This window comes from Amblyomma americanum, chromosome 1, assembly GCF_052857255.1.
Source record: "Amblyomma americanum isolate KBUSLIRL-KWMA chromosome 1, ASM5285725v1, whole genome shotgun sequence".
Lineage (NCBI taxonomy): Eukaryota > Metazoa > Arthropoda > Arachnida > Ixodida > Ixodidae > Amblyomma > Amblyomma americanum.
The window spans coordinates 382284476-382302005 of record NC_135497.1 but is presented as its reverse complement, the minus strand read 5'-3'; the positions used below and the strand labels follow the sequence as shown (position 1 = coordinate 382302005).

Genomic DNA, 17530 nt, shown 5'->3' with positions numbered 1-17530 from the left:
TGGGGCCAGCCAGTGAGATGCCAAAAGACTGACTGTGTTACTGTACATACATAAATTTTTGCAAAATTTGAAAACTGTGGCCAGAAGGTATGATGTAAAAATGGTGTGTTCGGCCCCTAATAAGTTGTCTACAATCTGTAAAATTGTTAATAACTTTGTGAATTTCGTTAGGGAAAAGCACATGTGTCGAGTGAAACGTGGCAACATATATGTGCCTTGCAACCATTGCATGCATTGCATACCATTATCATGTGGTTGGGTTTATGTTGGTGAAACTGGAATGTGTATCAATGTAAGACTACAGGAGCATGAGAGGTATTTGGATATTGGTAGGGGTTGTAACTTATCTGCATATTACAAGGGATGTGAAGGCTGCTAGCCATTTCTTTCGGCAACACTCATTTTGGCACTACATTCACAGCAGATTAACCAGAAAATTATCGAGGCTAGACACATCTTATGACTCGGTGACGAATGTGTGAGTGTGCTGCCCATAGCATTAACATGCAGCGGTTTGGACTGTCTAGATGAGAGGAATGTTAAGGGCAAACTTTTACTTATGTTGTGATGTAGCTTATGTGTAATTGTGTAGTTTGTGGCGTGTGGCTTTTCTGTATACTCTCTGTTCACTTCAATAAACTTCAGTTGCGAGTCAGTGCCTGTTTTGTTTCTTTTCTCGTCCCTGTCTCGTGCTGATAGATTCAAGTAGTTGTAGAGTAGATTCACTGAATTGTGTACTTGCAGAGGCTTGTGAGAAAACGAGAGGAATTTTCTTTCCTTTATGCGGAATGGAAGGTTGAAATTTTTTTACTTAAATGTTTGCAGCATTAAATTCTTTTCGGAAAGGTAAAACCAACTTTATTGTACATTTTGTGTGCAATGGTGCCGGTGGCTGCATGCAACTGAAAACATTCGTCCAAGTTATCTAGCTAGCGTCCTTCTTCCTTGTGCCACATTTTCTGAAATAATATTTTGTCAGATTTATTTCAATCAAAATTTCTAAAAACATATTGGTGATCACATAATGGTGATCACATAATTTGGTGATCACATATGACATAATTCAAAGCGTGATCATTGGTATTTTTTAGTCTGGGGCAGTACAATGAGAAGTACATAGTATATAGTAAAATTAAATATGACCAGTCTAACATAAACAAAACTTCTTTTTTTAAAAGGAAAATTTTTCTACTGAAGTGCTGGAGTGACATGGCATTATGAAGACGTGGACAGTGTGCTGTATTCATGATGGCACGAGAACTTGCGTACAGTGCTTCGGTAACTGGTGAGTACCTTGGTGCTGTGCTTCTGCTAATGTAGCCAAATTATGTTTTTAATCTAAGAGTGTATCTGAAAACTTAAGCAAAAATTGAGTAGTATTTAGATATTCTTGCACCAGATACCACTGTGAGAATTAGTTATTAATGATGTGTCTCACATGTACCCTTGTCTGCTGAATATAGTAAGTATGGCTTTCGAGCTGAGTGCCTCCGACGTATGAAAAAAAAATGGCCACTGGGCTGCTCCACGACGCGTGGAGCAGCCCAGTGTAGCACATTCAGGCTTCATGGAGTGGAGAATGAAGGCAGTAAATAATTTATGAGTAGAAAACACAGCACAAAGCACAGGACCAGGAAAGTGACAGAACACACCGACCCTGATGACACTCTTTGCATGAAGGGTGTTATAAAGTTGCCTGTCATGTAGTGCAAGATGGAGGTCGCACAGGACGGGTGTTAAATATGAGTTGATGCAGACACCTGTCATTACGTAGTACTCGCTGTAGAACTCGAGCAAGAAGCAAAGGTAACAGCTGAGCATGGCCACTCTTGTGCTTTCCTCCGCAAGCAATCTGGAATTGCACTTAGAAATCTTTTATGCTTTCTCTTGACATATACATCATTGCTGCATGTGGCGAGGAAAAGTACATACCCTTGATGTCAAGTGACAGTGAACTCACAGGGCTGGTTACAGCTCACTGAGGTGTTGTGATATATCTACAGGGCACCTCATGAGAACAAAGAGCCCTTGAAGGAATTCTCTCAAAGTTTGTTGCCACATGGACCTCTTCGTAATCAATGACTCTAAAAGGCAAGCCTTCCTTTAGTGTCACAAAAAAAAGGCCTAGGACATGGGTCTTTTTGCTTCTCCATTAGTGCCAAAATGTTTGCTAGCGAGATCTTTTGCAGATATATAATTATTTCACAAAATGTCAAGAAGGAGACTGAAGCTGCACCAAGCAGTACAAGTAAAAAACTTATCACAGCTGTTCAAAAAGCAGAAAGACTCATGCCTTCATCCTTCTTTTGCATCAGACACATGAGGACACTTCGTCTTTCTGGGTCATCATTTTGAAAAGGTTCACATGGCAATGGCCTTTGGTTAAATTTCTGCCAAGAGCCCTTTTTTGAAACTTGAGCATCCGTTCCTTGTGAGGCACACTGCAGAGATATTGGAATGCCTTAGTGAGCTGCTTCCGGTACGTGTGACTGCATTTTCACTGACATCAGATATTAGTACATTTTCTTGCACATGCTGAGATAATGGAAGCTATGAGTGAAAACATGCGGTTTCGGAGAAGTGTGCTTCCTGGGGCCGTATTCCAAGTTTGTGTCATAATAAAAAGCGTCATAATCTGCCGCAACAGGCATGCCCGGGAACTGGATATAAACTGAGTGCGGGACTTTCGCTTCGTCTTGTCTTGCCTATAACAAATTGGATGGACGATAAATTCGGCAAGCGTCTCCCACCTTTTTCAGATGTTACCAATGTTCCTTGCTCGCTAAGTTGTGCATTTAGTACTATGTACAGAAAGGCACCTGCATTGAATTGCACCTGGCCCCCATCCTGAGCTTCTTTCTATTTGCACAAAATGATAAGCAACTGTAAAGACTTTCATGCGCACAGTGCCGCCCGGGAAAGCGCATTTTGTCTGCTTCTTTCTGGAACTGTGGTTTTTACTGTTTACTGTTATGAGAAATGAATTTTGGGCAATAAATTATAACGGGTTGGTTCTCGGTGAATGGCTTTTGAAAGCTTCTACGAAAGCCGATTGTTCAATAGCGGATGGTTGAAATGTATTTGTGAAATTTATATTTGGTGTTGTGTGACCACTAAATGAGGATTTTTTTATGCTTTTCAGATGGATCCGACAGCAATGTGCAGATGTACAATGTGTGTAGTTTGCCATGAAAATAAAACGTATGTACTTGTACTCACCCAAACACTTACCACTCTTTCATTCTAAGCTGCATTCTTTGTACGTATGCAATACATAATATGCGTAAAGGAAAGCCTTGTACATAATACTTATTTCTTCGGCACCTGGACGGCTATATCTGCAGTGAACATTGCGGGCAGAAGCTATACGAAGACGCATGTTCATGTACTACAGAAAGTACATAATTACAATACAGATAATTTCCGCTCTAGATGAAATGACTTCCGAGTGAACGGAGGACGTATGCATACACATTGCGGAAACTCCAATAAGAACAAAACATAAGCATTCGTTGTGAAAAAACGATTTCGGTCTCGTGCATAGCATGGCGTAACTTTCCGTTACCAAGAATGTGACAGTCGTCATACGGAGTCTGTTTCTGACATTCAGTCCGTCCCTCATGTTGCGGAAAACCCTCCGGCAACGCATTACCAGCGGGTTCCTCTGTACTGCGGAGCATTTTTTTTTACAGTGCACGAACGCTAATGCGCCCGTGTGCTGTGCGATGTCAGTGCACGTTAAAGATCCAGAAAAAACTAGCACATTGAGGCGCCGGTTCCTCGTTCGTTTCTTTCCTTGTAGATTGTTTACCACGAAACTTCCTCTTCTTCGTCCCCTTCCCAGCCGTTCTTGTCATAATGAGGCAATATTCCCGGCAATACAACGTCAAATAACGCGCGCGGAAGGTACCCACAAAAAAAAAAACAATCATTAGGCTTCGATTCGCTATAAAAGATTCCCTGGTGGACAAATTTGCAATCGCAACTTATAAAAAAGATAAGAAGTCAATATACTTAACGCATCTAACGCATCTAACGCATCTAAGGGGCGGTTTTTGGCGCCATTTTAAATGGCTTAGAGAACTCCTACGCGTTCGCCGCTGCACTGTTTTGCTCCCCATAGTGTGTATTATTTTTTATTGATGAAATCAAAAAATCAGTTTTTTGGTCGATTTACTCTATTATACCCGCTTAAGGTGATGATTCCAGATCCGCAGGTAAAGCGAAAGATTGAGACAGTGAAGAAAAAAGAAATGGAGCTGAGCTGAGTACTTTAAAACTGGACAGAGACAGTGAGCCAAACATGAATTGTACAGTTCGGACAGAAGAGTATGGACCACGCTTCAGCAGCCAAACTAATATGACGCGTTTGGAAGTGAAAATTACCGGATTTTTACATTTATGGAAGCAAATGCGGTTCCTGCGCTTGTGCCCCTGAATAAAGGCAGCAGCCTTATTATTTCTGTTTCGATAAGCCAGGTAAGAGTTAATTAGAAGCTGCGGCCTGTAATCAAGTATATAATAAAGGAGCGCCCTAGCACATTGTGTAACCGAATAGTTTGATGCTGCTATAAGCGGTGCGGCCTAGTCTGCAGCTTTTTTAAATCCTAAAAATGTGTATAGTTTTTAAGCTAATTGGGCAATGTTTCATATATTGGCCTAGGGAAAATCGCGTGATAGCAGTAGCTAGCTCAAGACGCATAATTTCTAAATGGTGGGATAAATGGCGCATGACAATCTCCGGAAAAGTGTCGATACGTGTTTTACTACGAAAAGGTCACTTGTAATTTTCTTTATCGCATTAACTCAGAGAACTTGTTATCCGTTATGGAATGCATATATCTCGGTGGGTAGTTAACTAGTGATCTGTGTTGGCATAGGCACATTAATTACGCAACTTCCAGAACAGGTCGAATTTTGAGTTTCTTACACACGAATGCCAAGCGTTTTCCTCTACAAACTAGAGAACTGCCATACACAATGATAGAAAGGCCTATAGTGTCCTTCCGCACAGGCAGTACCCCCCTCACCAATCCCACTCATTCTTCCGGGGAGGCTGCTTTGCGGACTGCTCAGCGCGCCGGCCAAAAATGGCAGGTGGATCGGGCTTTATGTGAAGCACAAGCCTGTGGACTCCTGGACCAGTAGGGAACCACCCTAAAAGATTTTTTTTCGTCATATAAAGGTTGTTTCTCAACCGCAATGGTGGCCAAGTGGTTGAGCATCCGCCTCGCATGCGGGAGGTGCGGGGTCCGATCCCCAGTGCCGCCGGGCACCCACCGGTGATAAAATAGGTACAAGATTTACCCTGTCCTGGTGTTCGGCTTTTTTAGGGTGAAATGCTTGGGAAATGGGTCTTAGACCCCGCCTTGAGATGTAGAAAACTCCTTATGTCATGGCGCTCACTGGGCATAGATGTCTTTGCGCCATAAAAGTCCATCATGATCAAATGTTGTTTCCATCCACCGAAGACAGCCCGTAGCAAAAAGCAGTCTTTTTTCACTCATCTGGTCGGCGTTTGTTTTTCTTGTAATGAAATCAAGTTCATTGAGACAGAGCACGCATAACACCGCTGCTAATTTCTGCCCATTTCCGGGCTTCAGACCGCTGCAAATTCCTGCTCATTTCCGCTCTCCAGGCCTCAAGCTGTCCTTTTGAACAAGCTTTTAAAGCCGGGTTATGATGAAAAACTTCTCCCTGAATTCATCTCTCGGTTCCTGTGTAATGAATACAAAATTGCAGGTGGCGCGGAGGTGTTGAAGCTGCGTATATCTTTTAATATATCGGCTTAATTTTTGTATTTCGCGAGTAAGAAGAAAAAATGCATGTGGATTAGCTCAGATAATTCAGGATATAAAAAGCGAAAGAAATGGCGTTCATTTTGTTCATTCCCGCTGGCGTTGACAACGTTCTGAACGCCGATCATTTTCAGGAAAGGAAGAGCGTATAACTGGTTCCCTGGGGCCGTGGATGCCTGAATCGCGCTTTGAGGCACATGGCCGTGTTGAGAGAGAGGTGTCAGCTGCCTGCACTTGCGCTGACAACGTTGGGCAGTTAAAGATCCCCAGGTGGTCGAAATTATTCCGAAGGCTTCCACTACGACACCTCTTCCTTCCTTTCTTGTTTCACTCCCTCCTTTATTCCTTCCCTTACGGCGCTGTTCAGAAGTGTGCCGATATATTAGACAGATACTGCGCCATTTCCTTTCTCTAAAAACCAATTTTGCAGACACGCGGCACAACAGCACCTCTCGCGATCATCCTAATAATAGTAACTGGTTTTCGGGTAAACCCGGGTTCGAACCCGACCGCGGCGGCTGCGTTTTTATGGAGGAAAAACGCTAAGGCGCCCGTGTGCTTAGCGATGTCAGTGCACGTTAAAGATCCCCAGGTGGTCGAAATTATACCGGGGCCCTCCACTACGCCACCTGTTCTTCCTTTCTTCTTTCACTCCCTCCTTTATCCCTTCCCTTAAGGCGCGGTTCAGGTGTCCAACGATATATGAAACAGATATTGCGCCATTTCCTTCCCCCCTCCAAAAAAATAATAATTATTATTATTTGGGTAAAGGAAGTGGCGCAATATCTGTCTCATGTATCGCGGACACTTGAACGGCGCCGTAATAGAAGGGATAAAAAAGGGAGTGAAATAAAAAAAAATGAAGAAAGAGGTGCCGTAGTGGAGAGCTCCGGAATAATTGACCATTTTCGGAAAAGCGAGTGCCCCCTGTCGTGCCAACGGGGAAGCTCCACCGGCACGTTTGGTTGGAAAGGGGTTCTTTGAGCGAGAATGTGAGAGGCAGCGTTTGGCAGTTGGCGTGCACTTGTTTTGTTGTTTTAGTGCCGTTTATTTTCCGGAAACGTGCGTTTGCCAGCCAAAGACGATGATAGAGGAGGAAAACGTCCCATTTCCGTTTCAAGAAACGGGTGGAGCGATGATTTTTCGCGTTGTAGCATGAGAAACGAGCACGTGTGGCAGTAGGGGCACTCTGCTACCTCAACTGTTCGCCAGGCTCATCGCGGCTGGTCCTTCAAGGAGGAAGGTTACGTAAAAAACTTGAAGGTGAACCTTGAAACAGCTGACGATGAACTAAATCTGATGAGAGCGGCGTGCGTACCGTGTATGAAGACCACTGTTTACGTGACAACGGCATGGTTCGTCGTTGGTACGGGCCACATCGTTGGAGCGCACTGCTTTTGTGTTGCTGGGTGAGATATTTTGTTTATAAACGTGTGTCTCTCTAGTGCGGACCGCCGAATGACTATATGAAAATGTGCATGAATGTGCGCCTATGCGTGAGCGGGTTTAACAGTATAATGGGGTGCAGTTCTAACGCGCACAGAGGTTTATGTTTACGCTCTCTGTATAAGGCAGGAGTTTTTGCTAACTCAGTGCAGCACCTTTTGCCGCTGGGCACACTTTACTGATTAGTAAACGACCCGTTGTACTGTCTCATATACTGCTCGTGCTGATACTGCCCGTTGCGCGCTAACGGGCCGCAGGAGAGAATGCGCGGATATACGCGAGGTTGCGCCGTTGCGCTCTCCCGTGCTCCCGCTGTTCAAATAGCAGAGCTTGACATTGCAGCCTTTGGTCGAAATCAAATTCCAAAAGTACTGTGTCAACAGGCCTCCACGTGGGAAGCGGAAGCGCGATTATGACCCCTGCCCATTACACCACTCCCTACTCCCCACGACATTGCGTCACTCAGAAAAAAACTAGCATCCGCCTGTCCAGACCTGCAAGCACTTTGGTGCTTGTGTACCACCGACAAAGCCAAGACAAGGCCACCATGCAACAAAAAGGCTATGGAGACAGCGATGACCTCTGGAGCGAGCCTTCAGCGATTGATGTGCAGTCATATATGCAGACACTCAAGCCATGAAGCCGAGAGGAGAGGCAATATATTTGCGAAGAAACGGTCGGTCAAGCCGCCAACAAGAAGTGCCATGCAGCTCGGGTTAGCCGGCCAACAGCATCACTCTTTAAAAGGATGTGCCCTTGTACCAAGCCAGATGGTTTACTAAAGGAACTACTGTACCCTCGTAATAGAGCCACGTCTGAAGCGATTGCATATGGCAGAGAGCACGAGGCAGATGCTGTAGAGGCCTATGTAAAGCTGCAGCACGCTAAAGATTTGAGTGTAGCAGTGCAGGAAACTGGTCTTCATATCCATAACCAGTACCCCTTCATAGCTGCCTCACCAGGCAGGATTGTTGTTTTAGATGTAGAAGAAGGCCTACTTGAGGTTAAATGCCCCTTGTCCATAAAAGGTATGGCATGCGAAGAAGCCTGCCTAGACAAAAACTTCTGCTGCAGGCTAACTGAAGGCGGTGTGGAGCTGAAGCGGGAACATGCCTATTTTTACCAAATGGAAGGCCAGATGGCAGTTACGGGCCATAACTGGTGCGACCTTGTCATCTGGACCGAGGGAGACACGCCAGAAGACCCACCATACCTCTAGGTAGAGAGAATAAAGTTCAATGAAGAATTCTGTAATCGGGAGCTACTGCCAGGACTCATGCACTTCAGCAAGCATGCACTGATACCAGAGATTCTGACAAGGAGAGTCAAAAGGCTTGGACGGCTGTACACGTCCGGCACGTACGTATGTGTTGCACAGCACATTCAGACAGGGCTATTACGTGTGCATACCTCTTGGAGGTCTGCGTATAAAAATAAAGAAAAAAAAGTAGCACACCAGACTACCTATCATCATTCTCATCTTGGGCACAATAATTTCATCTTTTGTTTTTTTATTTTTCAGTCCCAAGAGATGCAATACAGAACTGTTAAAATGTCTCCTGACAATCGTGGCACAAGCTTATGTCCAAGCATACTTTTCGAACTCGAGCTTTCACTCCAGCCTTCATTTTCAACTGTTCTGACCTTTTACGTTTTCTGCTAACCTGTAAACTTCTAGCTGTAAAATATTGGGTAGTTCGCTTTATTTCAATGTTTGTGATGCACATAATTATTCTGAACATCCTACTGTACTGACTCCCCACATGCTTTTGTCTAAGTGGAGACCAGCAGTTTTGTAAATAAATAACAAATCTTAGTGTTTCGAGCACTTTATATGCGTGTTTTGATGAAAGAAGCTGGCAGGTTAAGGCGGCAGTGTTAAGGAGCTCGTGTCGCAGAACAGCCGGTGTCAGCTTTGCAACACAACTTCGAAATAAAAAAAGAAATTGTGGAGATACAAGGAATCGAATCCAGGTCTTTCAGATTGTGAGGCGAGCACGCACAGAACAATACGTAGGCTCATTGGTCCGAGCTGAATAAAAGGGGACGTAGTGAACACGTTGTGGTCTGTGACTTCGTGAAAAGTCTTTGTGTACTGCTGCATACATTAGCAATTCCCTGGCAGCGCTGCAACAGGCTGCCGCATTCCACAATTAAAGGCTAAGCTTAGGCGTCCTACAATTTTTTTGTTCCCAAATATAGTCGGGAACAGTGTAGCAAAGGTAGACTGCTTGTTACATTACATTTTAAGACTGAAGGTATGGTATGTGGGGTTTGAAGTGGCGTATAGCTGCGAGATGTATTGAAAAGCTTGAGATTAATTTCAACAGCATAGGGGTTCTCGAACATAACGTCATGCAGCACAACGGTGATTATAGTATGGCATAAATGCAAGGTAGATAGAAAAAAATTTAACCGTAACGGTTTCCCCGGTTATATCAATTTCAGCCAAATTGGCAGAAAGCAAGCTGCATTCCAACAACATACAAATTTCTATTGTTGCATCACCTGCAGCTACCAAAGCATTGATCCCTAACTTTGTCAGATCAGTGGTAGAGAGAGGGCAGGCAGAAAGCTTCTCGACATTCCGCAAAGTCAACAACTGAGGGGAAACTTCAGACTGCTTGCCAACGTTTCGGCAAGAGGAGGAAAGTCGTCATGTCGAAACTTTGGCAAGCAGCCAAAGCTTCCACCTCCCTTGTTCCTTTGTCAGCTCTAGCCGATTATATCCTTCATATTTCAAAATGCCCTCCTTAAGCAAACAGACAACTCGTGCCCATATCAATCTGTCTATCTTATCAATGGTAGCCTGAAATTCCTTAAGAGGCAGCAAACTTCAAAAACCTGCTCAGCAATATCAATCATTGAGATTGGAAAGGGCCTGTCTATTATATGAAATTCTTTGCATCTTGAAATGGCTCTTTTAACGTGCACTCTTGCAGAAGAAATGCGCCTAGTTTCATCTACTGCTTTGGCAGGCATCTGTTTTTCGTGCGACTCGCGAAATGGTGGCCGATAAACTTTTATACCTGGTGGAAAGTATGGGAACGTGAAGCCTTTGTCCATCATTATAGCGTCACCTGCGTCCAGCTTGTCAAGAAGGCCACTGGCTTCCAGAATAGCTTTATCGGAGCTAGAGCCCCACCATAGACGCGACACATGTGAGATGCACCCATCTAGTGTACAGCCAATAAGCACCTGATAGGTGTTGTAGTGTTTGTAGGGAGAGAAAGTTTGGCGTTTTGCATACATTGCTGAGGGCCGCTGTATTCTCCCCTCCGTGGCATCAAGGACAAGACGGGTGTCGGGAAAATCGTGGAAGGAGTTAGGTAGGTGGGGTCCTATATCTTCTCGAGTTGGGAAGGTTGTCAGGTGCCTAAGTTCTCGTTGCAAAAAGTTTATTATCCACGTGGAGAAAGTGCGGTTAACTAGACTTTCAGATATCAGGAAATTCCGAGCCAGTTCATGGCCTTGCATACCTGTCCTGAGCCGTACTAACACCATCAAAAACTCATTGCCCAGATAACTTTGTTTTCGATTGCCCCGGGGGTCATCCTGCTACTTCTTATCAGAGCCCCAGTACATCATTTCCCTGGCACGCGGTGCAAAGTATTCTAGTAAAGTGTGAAAAACTTCGACATTTGGCAGCCCAATATAATTCATGCACTTCTTCGGACTGTCAAGCATACTCAAGGAGAGAAAACTTGACATGGCTGCATCCAGCCGCATCTCGAGCTTAGCATTTTCATTCTGCAATCGGAGAATCAGCTTCTGTGACTCTCCCATTGTCTGCTCCAAGTCTTTCACCGTGTTAAGTGCGCAGACTTGACAACAGCAATCTGGCCAGTGTGCACCTTGATACCTGCAAGCAGCACAGAAAAAAAGCGCACGTAAAGCACTTTAGAGCTTCCTCTGCAAGCGTACTAGAACACATATTCTCTAACAAAAGAGCTCTATAATTAATCTCTAGTTGAGTTTTTCGCGGCAGAAGCAGGTCAACTACAACAAGCAGCCACAGCGTTCGCACCATGGTGTGACAAAAAGCTCAGAAAAGCATTTCATTCCGCAAAGCACGTGCAAACTCACCGTTTTCAGTCTCCTGCAACTCTGCTGTGTCCTCCTGAGCCGTTGTGACGTCCCGAGGAGAACTTGTGGCCACGTCAGCAATTTCTGCGAGCAAGACAATGGCTAGCACTCAGAACCTGGAAAAACCTGCGAGGCTTCTCGGTCCAGCACAGACCCACAAGAACAGCAACGGCTGATCAAACATGTACAAACTCACGATTTGCAGACGACTGTAGCGCCACTGAGTCCTCATCTGCTCTGTTATCCTGTGTCGCATTTGTGTCCAAGTCACGATTCCCTGCAAGCAACAACAGCTGGCACTTAGAAGCTGGAGAAACCCTTCGTGCATTACATTGACTGGGATATGTGAGTATACTGCGGCACAATATGGGCAAAAGCATTGATGCAAAGCAATGCAAGCTCACCATTAGCAGGCTGCTGAAACTCTGCCATATCATCAGGAGCAGCTACACGTCTTTTTGCTGCACGCGCTGGCGTTTCAAGTTCCCCTACAACCATTAAACAGAGGTTATGCAGTAAATATACTGCTAAATACAAGCATTGAGGGTGAGACATTCACAGCAGCCACATATTGTAGGTCAGAGAAATACAGTGAAAATATTTTCAATGAAGGCATTGCAGTGGCGTTCACAATTTTGAAAATGTACAACTGTAATCTAAAAGCACTTCATAAACACGGGTATCATTGGCAATATTTATCGACTGGGTAATAAATCTACACGTGGTATTTGCGCGGCTTTCGCCGTGCGGGTTCTCTAAACCACGCAACAGGTGACGGCCGCACTACGCTAGCCACTGCATATCACAACGGCAAGCGGTTACAGGCTCATCCCACTGACGATGAAAGCGGCCACAGAATAAGAGACGGGAACGATGCATTACATGTGCTCCCCAGTTGTGCGTTGGTACTTCTAGACCCCGCGAGAAATCAACAGAAAAAGTACCGCTTACCTTTATGTCGTGTCAGCCATCGGCTATGACGAAGCACAGCAGCATCACCGGGACTCCTAACGTAGTTGCACACACTTAGAACGAAGTCAGGATGGTTCTCGAATTTTGACGGCCGTCCTGCATTGAACGTTGTTTCTAATCGTACAAACCTATGGATAAGCGTTTAAAAGTGCCGTACCTGTTATAAAATGCGAGCTTCAGATACAAGAATGTTCGTTCGGCTCCCATGGCGCGCCATCTGCGTTCTTTCTTCTCACAGCCGTTATCCACGCCGCTCTCTTTTCGGCGCGTAGCCTCGCGGACGGGAACGTGTAGAACTTCGTGCTTCCTTTCTCAATGAAGTAATTCGTGCAACCGTAGGCCACGCAGGGAGATGGCATTTTCATACACGCGGCAAAAGCGAGTCAAGGAGCTCACATCAGTAACCGCACTACAGCGTAGGACTGCACGGCCGGCTCGTGTATTCAAACCAAAATTAAATCCCCTATAGAGGGCACTGGCTGCGCCGTCGCCGCGCATGCGCAGAAAATTTTCCGAAAATGGTCCATTCGACCACCTGGGGATCTATAACGTGCACAGACATCACACAGCACACGCGCGCCTAAGCGTTTTGCCTCGCGATCATCCTTCTTTTAACTTTCTATCCTCCGCATTCCTCCCCCTTTCGGCTGAGGACTGACGGCACATTTCTAAAAAAAAAAAACAACCTTAACTCCCACCTGCCAGGATGGCAAGGTTCGCTCGCTGCCTATCCAGTGAGGGGAACGCAATCATAGCAGCTTTTCAAGCCGGAACCTGTCACGCTAAGACGTCATCAATGGCGTAATTGCTATAACCAATATACTTTCAGCAAATACTGAGTAATGGGTGGTTAGTAATTAGGGATTAAAATAATTAGCTATTATTTTTAATCATAAAAACAACAATAGCAATGAAAAATTTAAAAGTAGAATAAAAATTAAAAATAAGAATAAAAACTAAATGAAAAGTGAAAATAAAAATAAAATAAAAATGAAAGAGGAACAAAAATAAAAATAAAAGCCAGAAAGAATAAAAATGCTACACAAAGTAAGAAAATCCAAATTATTAAAATGTAAGAAAAATAAAAATAGAAACACAGAATAAAACAAAAAAGAAACAAGAAGATAAATAAATAAAAACAACAAATTATAACAAAAGCAATGCCTACGAGCTCCGTGGAAAATAAGCCGTGTTCTAGAAAGTTCCACGCTGTCGCATTTTTGCAGGTAAGCAGACTTAAGTGCTCTCATAATTTTTTGCTGCAGGACACCAACGCCAACCCGCCCAGGTAGCTCAGTGGTTAGAGCGCTCTGCTACTGATCCGGTGCATCCGGGATCAAACCCGACCGCAGCGGCAGCGTTTTGATGGAGGCGAAATAAAAACGCTCCCGTGTGTTGTGCGATATCAGCACACGTTAAAGATCCCCAGGTGGCTGAAATTATTCCGGAGACCTCCACTACGGCACCTCTTTCTTCCTTTTTCTCTCAGTCCCTCCTTGATCCCTTCTCTTTCGGCCCAGTTTATTTATTATTTATTTAGGATACACCCTGCAGCAGCGAAGCATTTTAGCAGGAGAGTGAATACAGCATAAAGTGAAGAGTACATGAATAGAATAACCCCAAAAAGGAGGGATGACAAAGGAGCAATGCATCAAGATCAGTAGAACAAAAAAAAGACAAAAAATCAAACAAAAAACATGCATGTTTGCGCTTTAGTACAAAGCGTACAGTCAATGGCTTAGAAGTACAGTGCAATTACAAATCACTGATTAGACTTAAAAACACATCTCGGGTAGCACCCACGATGTCAACCGGCAACTTATTCCATTCAGAAATACTACGGGGAAAAAGGAATACTTCATGTAATTTGTTTTGCACGTAATTTCGCGTATTTTGGAACTGTAGTCATTCCTGTATTAAATATAATGTAATGGTTTGAGGTATGTGAGCTTGTCATTGCCTGTCAAGTAAGTGTATATTGCATGCAGTAGTTTCAGGCGGTGCTTTTGGCGTCTTATGCTTAGCGGTTATAGTCCGACTTGTTTCTTTATTTGCTTAACCCATAAGTGTTCGGAGTACTGCCTTCATGTGAATCTGCCAGCGCGGTTTTGTATGGCTTCTATTTTATCAATCAGGTACCGCTGGTGGGAATCCCATAATGCGGATGCATTTTCTAATTGCGGCCTTACCATCGACTTATATGCTGTAATTTTTAGAATCTGAGGGGCAGTCCTGAGGGTTCGTGGAAGTAGGCTAAGCATTTTCCCGGCTTTTTGGACAGTCGTGGTAATATGGCGAGAAAAGGAGAGATCTGCCGTCAAAAGAACACCTAAATACTTAACTTCCTTCACCTTTCTTAGCATCGAATCACCCAGTTTGTAGGTGGGTTCAATAGTGATTTTAGATTTAGTAAATGTTACCTGGTGACATTTGTCTGTATTCAGGCTAAGTTCCCAGTTTTAACACCAGGAGGCTATACTGTTTAGGTCATGCTGGAGTGCATCTATATCAGGTTGATTGCAAATGGCTCTGTACACAACGCAGTCGTCTGCAAATAGTCTCATTTGTGAGGAAATGTTTGAAGCGATATCATTGATGTAAATTAAAAAGAGTAGCGGTCCTAGCACAGAGCCCTGCGGCACTCCCGAGGAGATCTGAGCAAAACTAGAATTCTTGACACCAATTACTACGCGTTGCGTTCTGTCGTTCAGGTAGTCTTTAATAACCTTGATGACTGTTTTATCTAAGTTAAGAGTTCTCATTTTGTGTATTAACAGATCATGTGATACGGAATCAAATGCTTTGCGATAATCAAGAAAGACTGCATCGGTACGCATTCTTTTTGCGGAATTATCTGCAAGCTCATCAAATAGTTCATTTAACTGAGTGGTGCAGCTCACTTCTTTGCGGAACCCATGCTGATTTGGAAAACTAAAATTGCTTCCTTCTGAGTGTCTAATTGTATTGGTATAAAGAATGTAGTCAAAAACTTTACAAGATATGAAAAAAAGTGAAATTGGCCTATAGTTCGCTAGTTACGGAGGATTTAGAACCGCTTTTATACACTGGTACTACATCGGCTTTTTTTCCAATCTTTAGGGAGTATGCCACTTTCCAGGGTTTGGCAGAATATGATTTGTAAGCATTGAGATATAATGAAAGAACAGGTTCTGAGCATCTTCGGAGAGATTCCGTATGGTCCAGTGGTTTTGGCTTCATTCATAGATTTGAGACACTTCCTTATACCATCCAGTGTAATCGTACTTGGAGACATTATGTTTGGCACACTGGAAGTAGTACTTAGAAAAGTATTCCTTTTTTTTTTAGAAATACAGATTGGAAGTAATTGTTAAAACAGTCCGCTTTTGCGCTCCTATTGGATATCTGGATTCCATTGTGAAGAATACTCGGAATACCCGTCCTTTCCTTGCGCGTCTTTCTTAGATAGCTCCAAAAAACTTTTGTATTTGTCTTAATAGATTCAGCTAGTCCGGAAAAGTACATATGTTTTGCTGTACTGATAGCTTCGATATATTCTGTATGTAGCTCTTGAAGACGGCGCTCAAGTTTGAAGGATTCTTTCTATATTTTTGGTAAGCACGAGTCCTTTGTTTTATCTTCCTTCTAACCTCATAAGTCATCCTGGGTTTGTCTACTTTTGCATTATCTGAGATGTGTTTTAAAGGTACATGTTTTTCAATCAGTGTTGACAGCTCGTTTTTAAAAAATTTCCATAGAATGTCTGCACTCTCAGACGAATGCTGCAAAAAAGTTTCATGGCTAGCAGGAATTATTGGTTGCAGAGTATGCATTGCAGTTACAATGTTATGATCACAAATATCAGGTGGCACACATACAACATCAACAACACTCGGGTCATTGAAAAATAACAGGTCGAGGATGTTATTTCCGCGTGTGCCTTTCACAACGTATTGATGAAACCCGTATTTGCAAACCATGTCAAAAAATGCTGAACAGGTTCTGTATGAGCACATGCTCTCATCCAAGTTTAAGTTTGGAAAGTTAAAGTCACCTGCTAACACAGTGCCATTATCAGGAAGTGAACCCAGTGTGTCATCTAGTGATGTGATAACTTGTGGTCGCGCGCAGGGTGGACAGTAAACTACACCCAACGCTATCGTTCCTTTATCAGGAGTGGGAAGCCTGCACAAAACTGATTTGTGATCGCTGTTTTCAACATCAATCGCAGTACACTGCAAGATTTCCTTAACTAAGATAAATACTGCGCCGCCTCTAGAGTTCCTGTCTTTTCTAAAGATCTGATAACCCGAAGGAAACACTTAACTGTCTCTTACTGAGTCGTTCCGGTGTCCGCCGAGATGCGCGACAGATACCGCACCATTTGCTTTACCCAAAAGCCAAGTTTCAATGTTTTACACGAACGCCACGTACATGAAAACGAAATTGAGGTGTCCCCAGACCCAGGGAGCCAGTTGTACACTTTTCCTTTCCTGACAATGAATGGCCTCTACAGTGTTGTCAACGCCGTTGGCTCACAACGTCCGATATAGAATCAGCCGTACACTGCATCCCATGGAAACCCGTCTGCCGCTCGTCAAACAAATCAGCCTCCGCAGCCCGCTCGTTCAGACGCTGCAACGCCATATGCTCCATGAGCTTACCTGCCGCCGATGTTAATGCCACTGGCCGGTATCCGCTCAGCTCCGTAGGCGGGCGCCCTGCCTTTCGGATGGGACAAACGACCGCGGTTCGCCAATCCTCCGGTAGCTCCCCGCGTTCCCACACCAGGTTGATTCACAGCAGGAGGATCTGTCGTTGCGCAGTAACGACAGATCCTCACAGATGGCTTACTTAATAATAATAATAATTGGTTTTGGAGGAAAGGAAATGGCGCCGTAGATATCTCATATATCGTTCTACACCTGAACCGCGTCGTAAGGGAAGGGATAAAGGAGGGAGTGAAAGAAGGAAGATAGAGGTGCCGTATTGGAGGACTCCGGAATAATTTCGACCACCTGGGGATCTTTAACGTGCACTGACATCGCACTGAACAGGACTCCTTAGGGTTTTGCCTGCATAAAAACGCAGCCGCCGCGTTCGGATTTGAACCCGCGAACTCCCGAACAGTGGCCGAGTGCCCTAGCCACTGAGCCACCGTGACGGGTAGGCTCACTTGTTGTGTTTGGTTTTTGAGGTAAATAAATGGCGCAGCAACTGTCTCACATATCTCGGTGGGCACCCGAACC

The 17530-nt window shown here is 44.2% G+C and overlaps 2 protein-coding genes and 1 pseudogene across 2 annotated transcripts in view; 1 reads left to right on the top strand and 2 right to left on the bottom strand.

The window, feature by feature from the left end:
- Window positions 1–4199: 4199 nt before the first annotated feature.
- On the top strand, window positions 4200–8695 carry LOC144122798 (uncharacterized; annotated as a pseudogene).
- A 1252-nt stretch (window positions 8696–9947) lies between these two features.
- On the bottom strand, window positions 9948–10748 carry LOC144101640 (uncharacterized). The gene has a single exon (XM_077634781.1). It carries the CDS (start codon window positions 10746–10748, stop codon window positions 10035–10037), a length of 714 nt encoding a protein of 237 aa, XP_077490907.1. The 3' UTR covers window positions 9948–10034.
- A 78-nt stretch (window positions 10749–10826) lies between these two features.
- Window positions 10827–17530, bottom strand: part of LOC144122782 (uncharacterized) — a 32069-nt gene continuing 25365 nt past the window's right edge. The window contains exons 3-7 of the mRNA XM_077655816.1: window positions 12282–12398; window positions 11735–11818; window positions 11527–11607; window positions 11331–11414; window positions 10827–11106 (exon numbers count right to left, since the gene is read on the bottom strand). Of these exons, the coding sequence (XP_077511942.1) occupies window positions 11048–11106; window positions 11331–11414; window positions 11527–11607; window positions 11735–11818; window positions 12282–12398 (425 nt within the window). The 3' untranslated portion in view covers window positions 10827–11047. The remainder of the gene's footprint in view (window positions 11107–11330; window positions 11415–11526; window positions 11608–11734; window positions 11819–12281; window positions 12399–17530) is intronic.

Excerpts from the sequence above, each read along its gene's own strand:
- LOC144101640 (XM_077634781.1), bottom strand. The coding sequence starts at position 10,748 with ATGGTGTTAGTACGGCTCAGGACAGGTATGCAAGGCCATGAACTGGCT.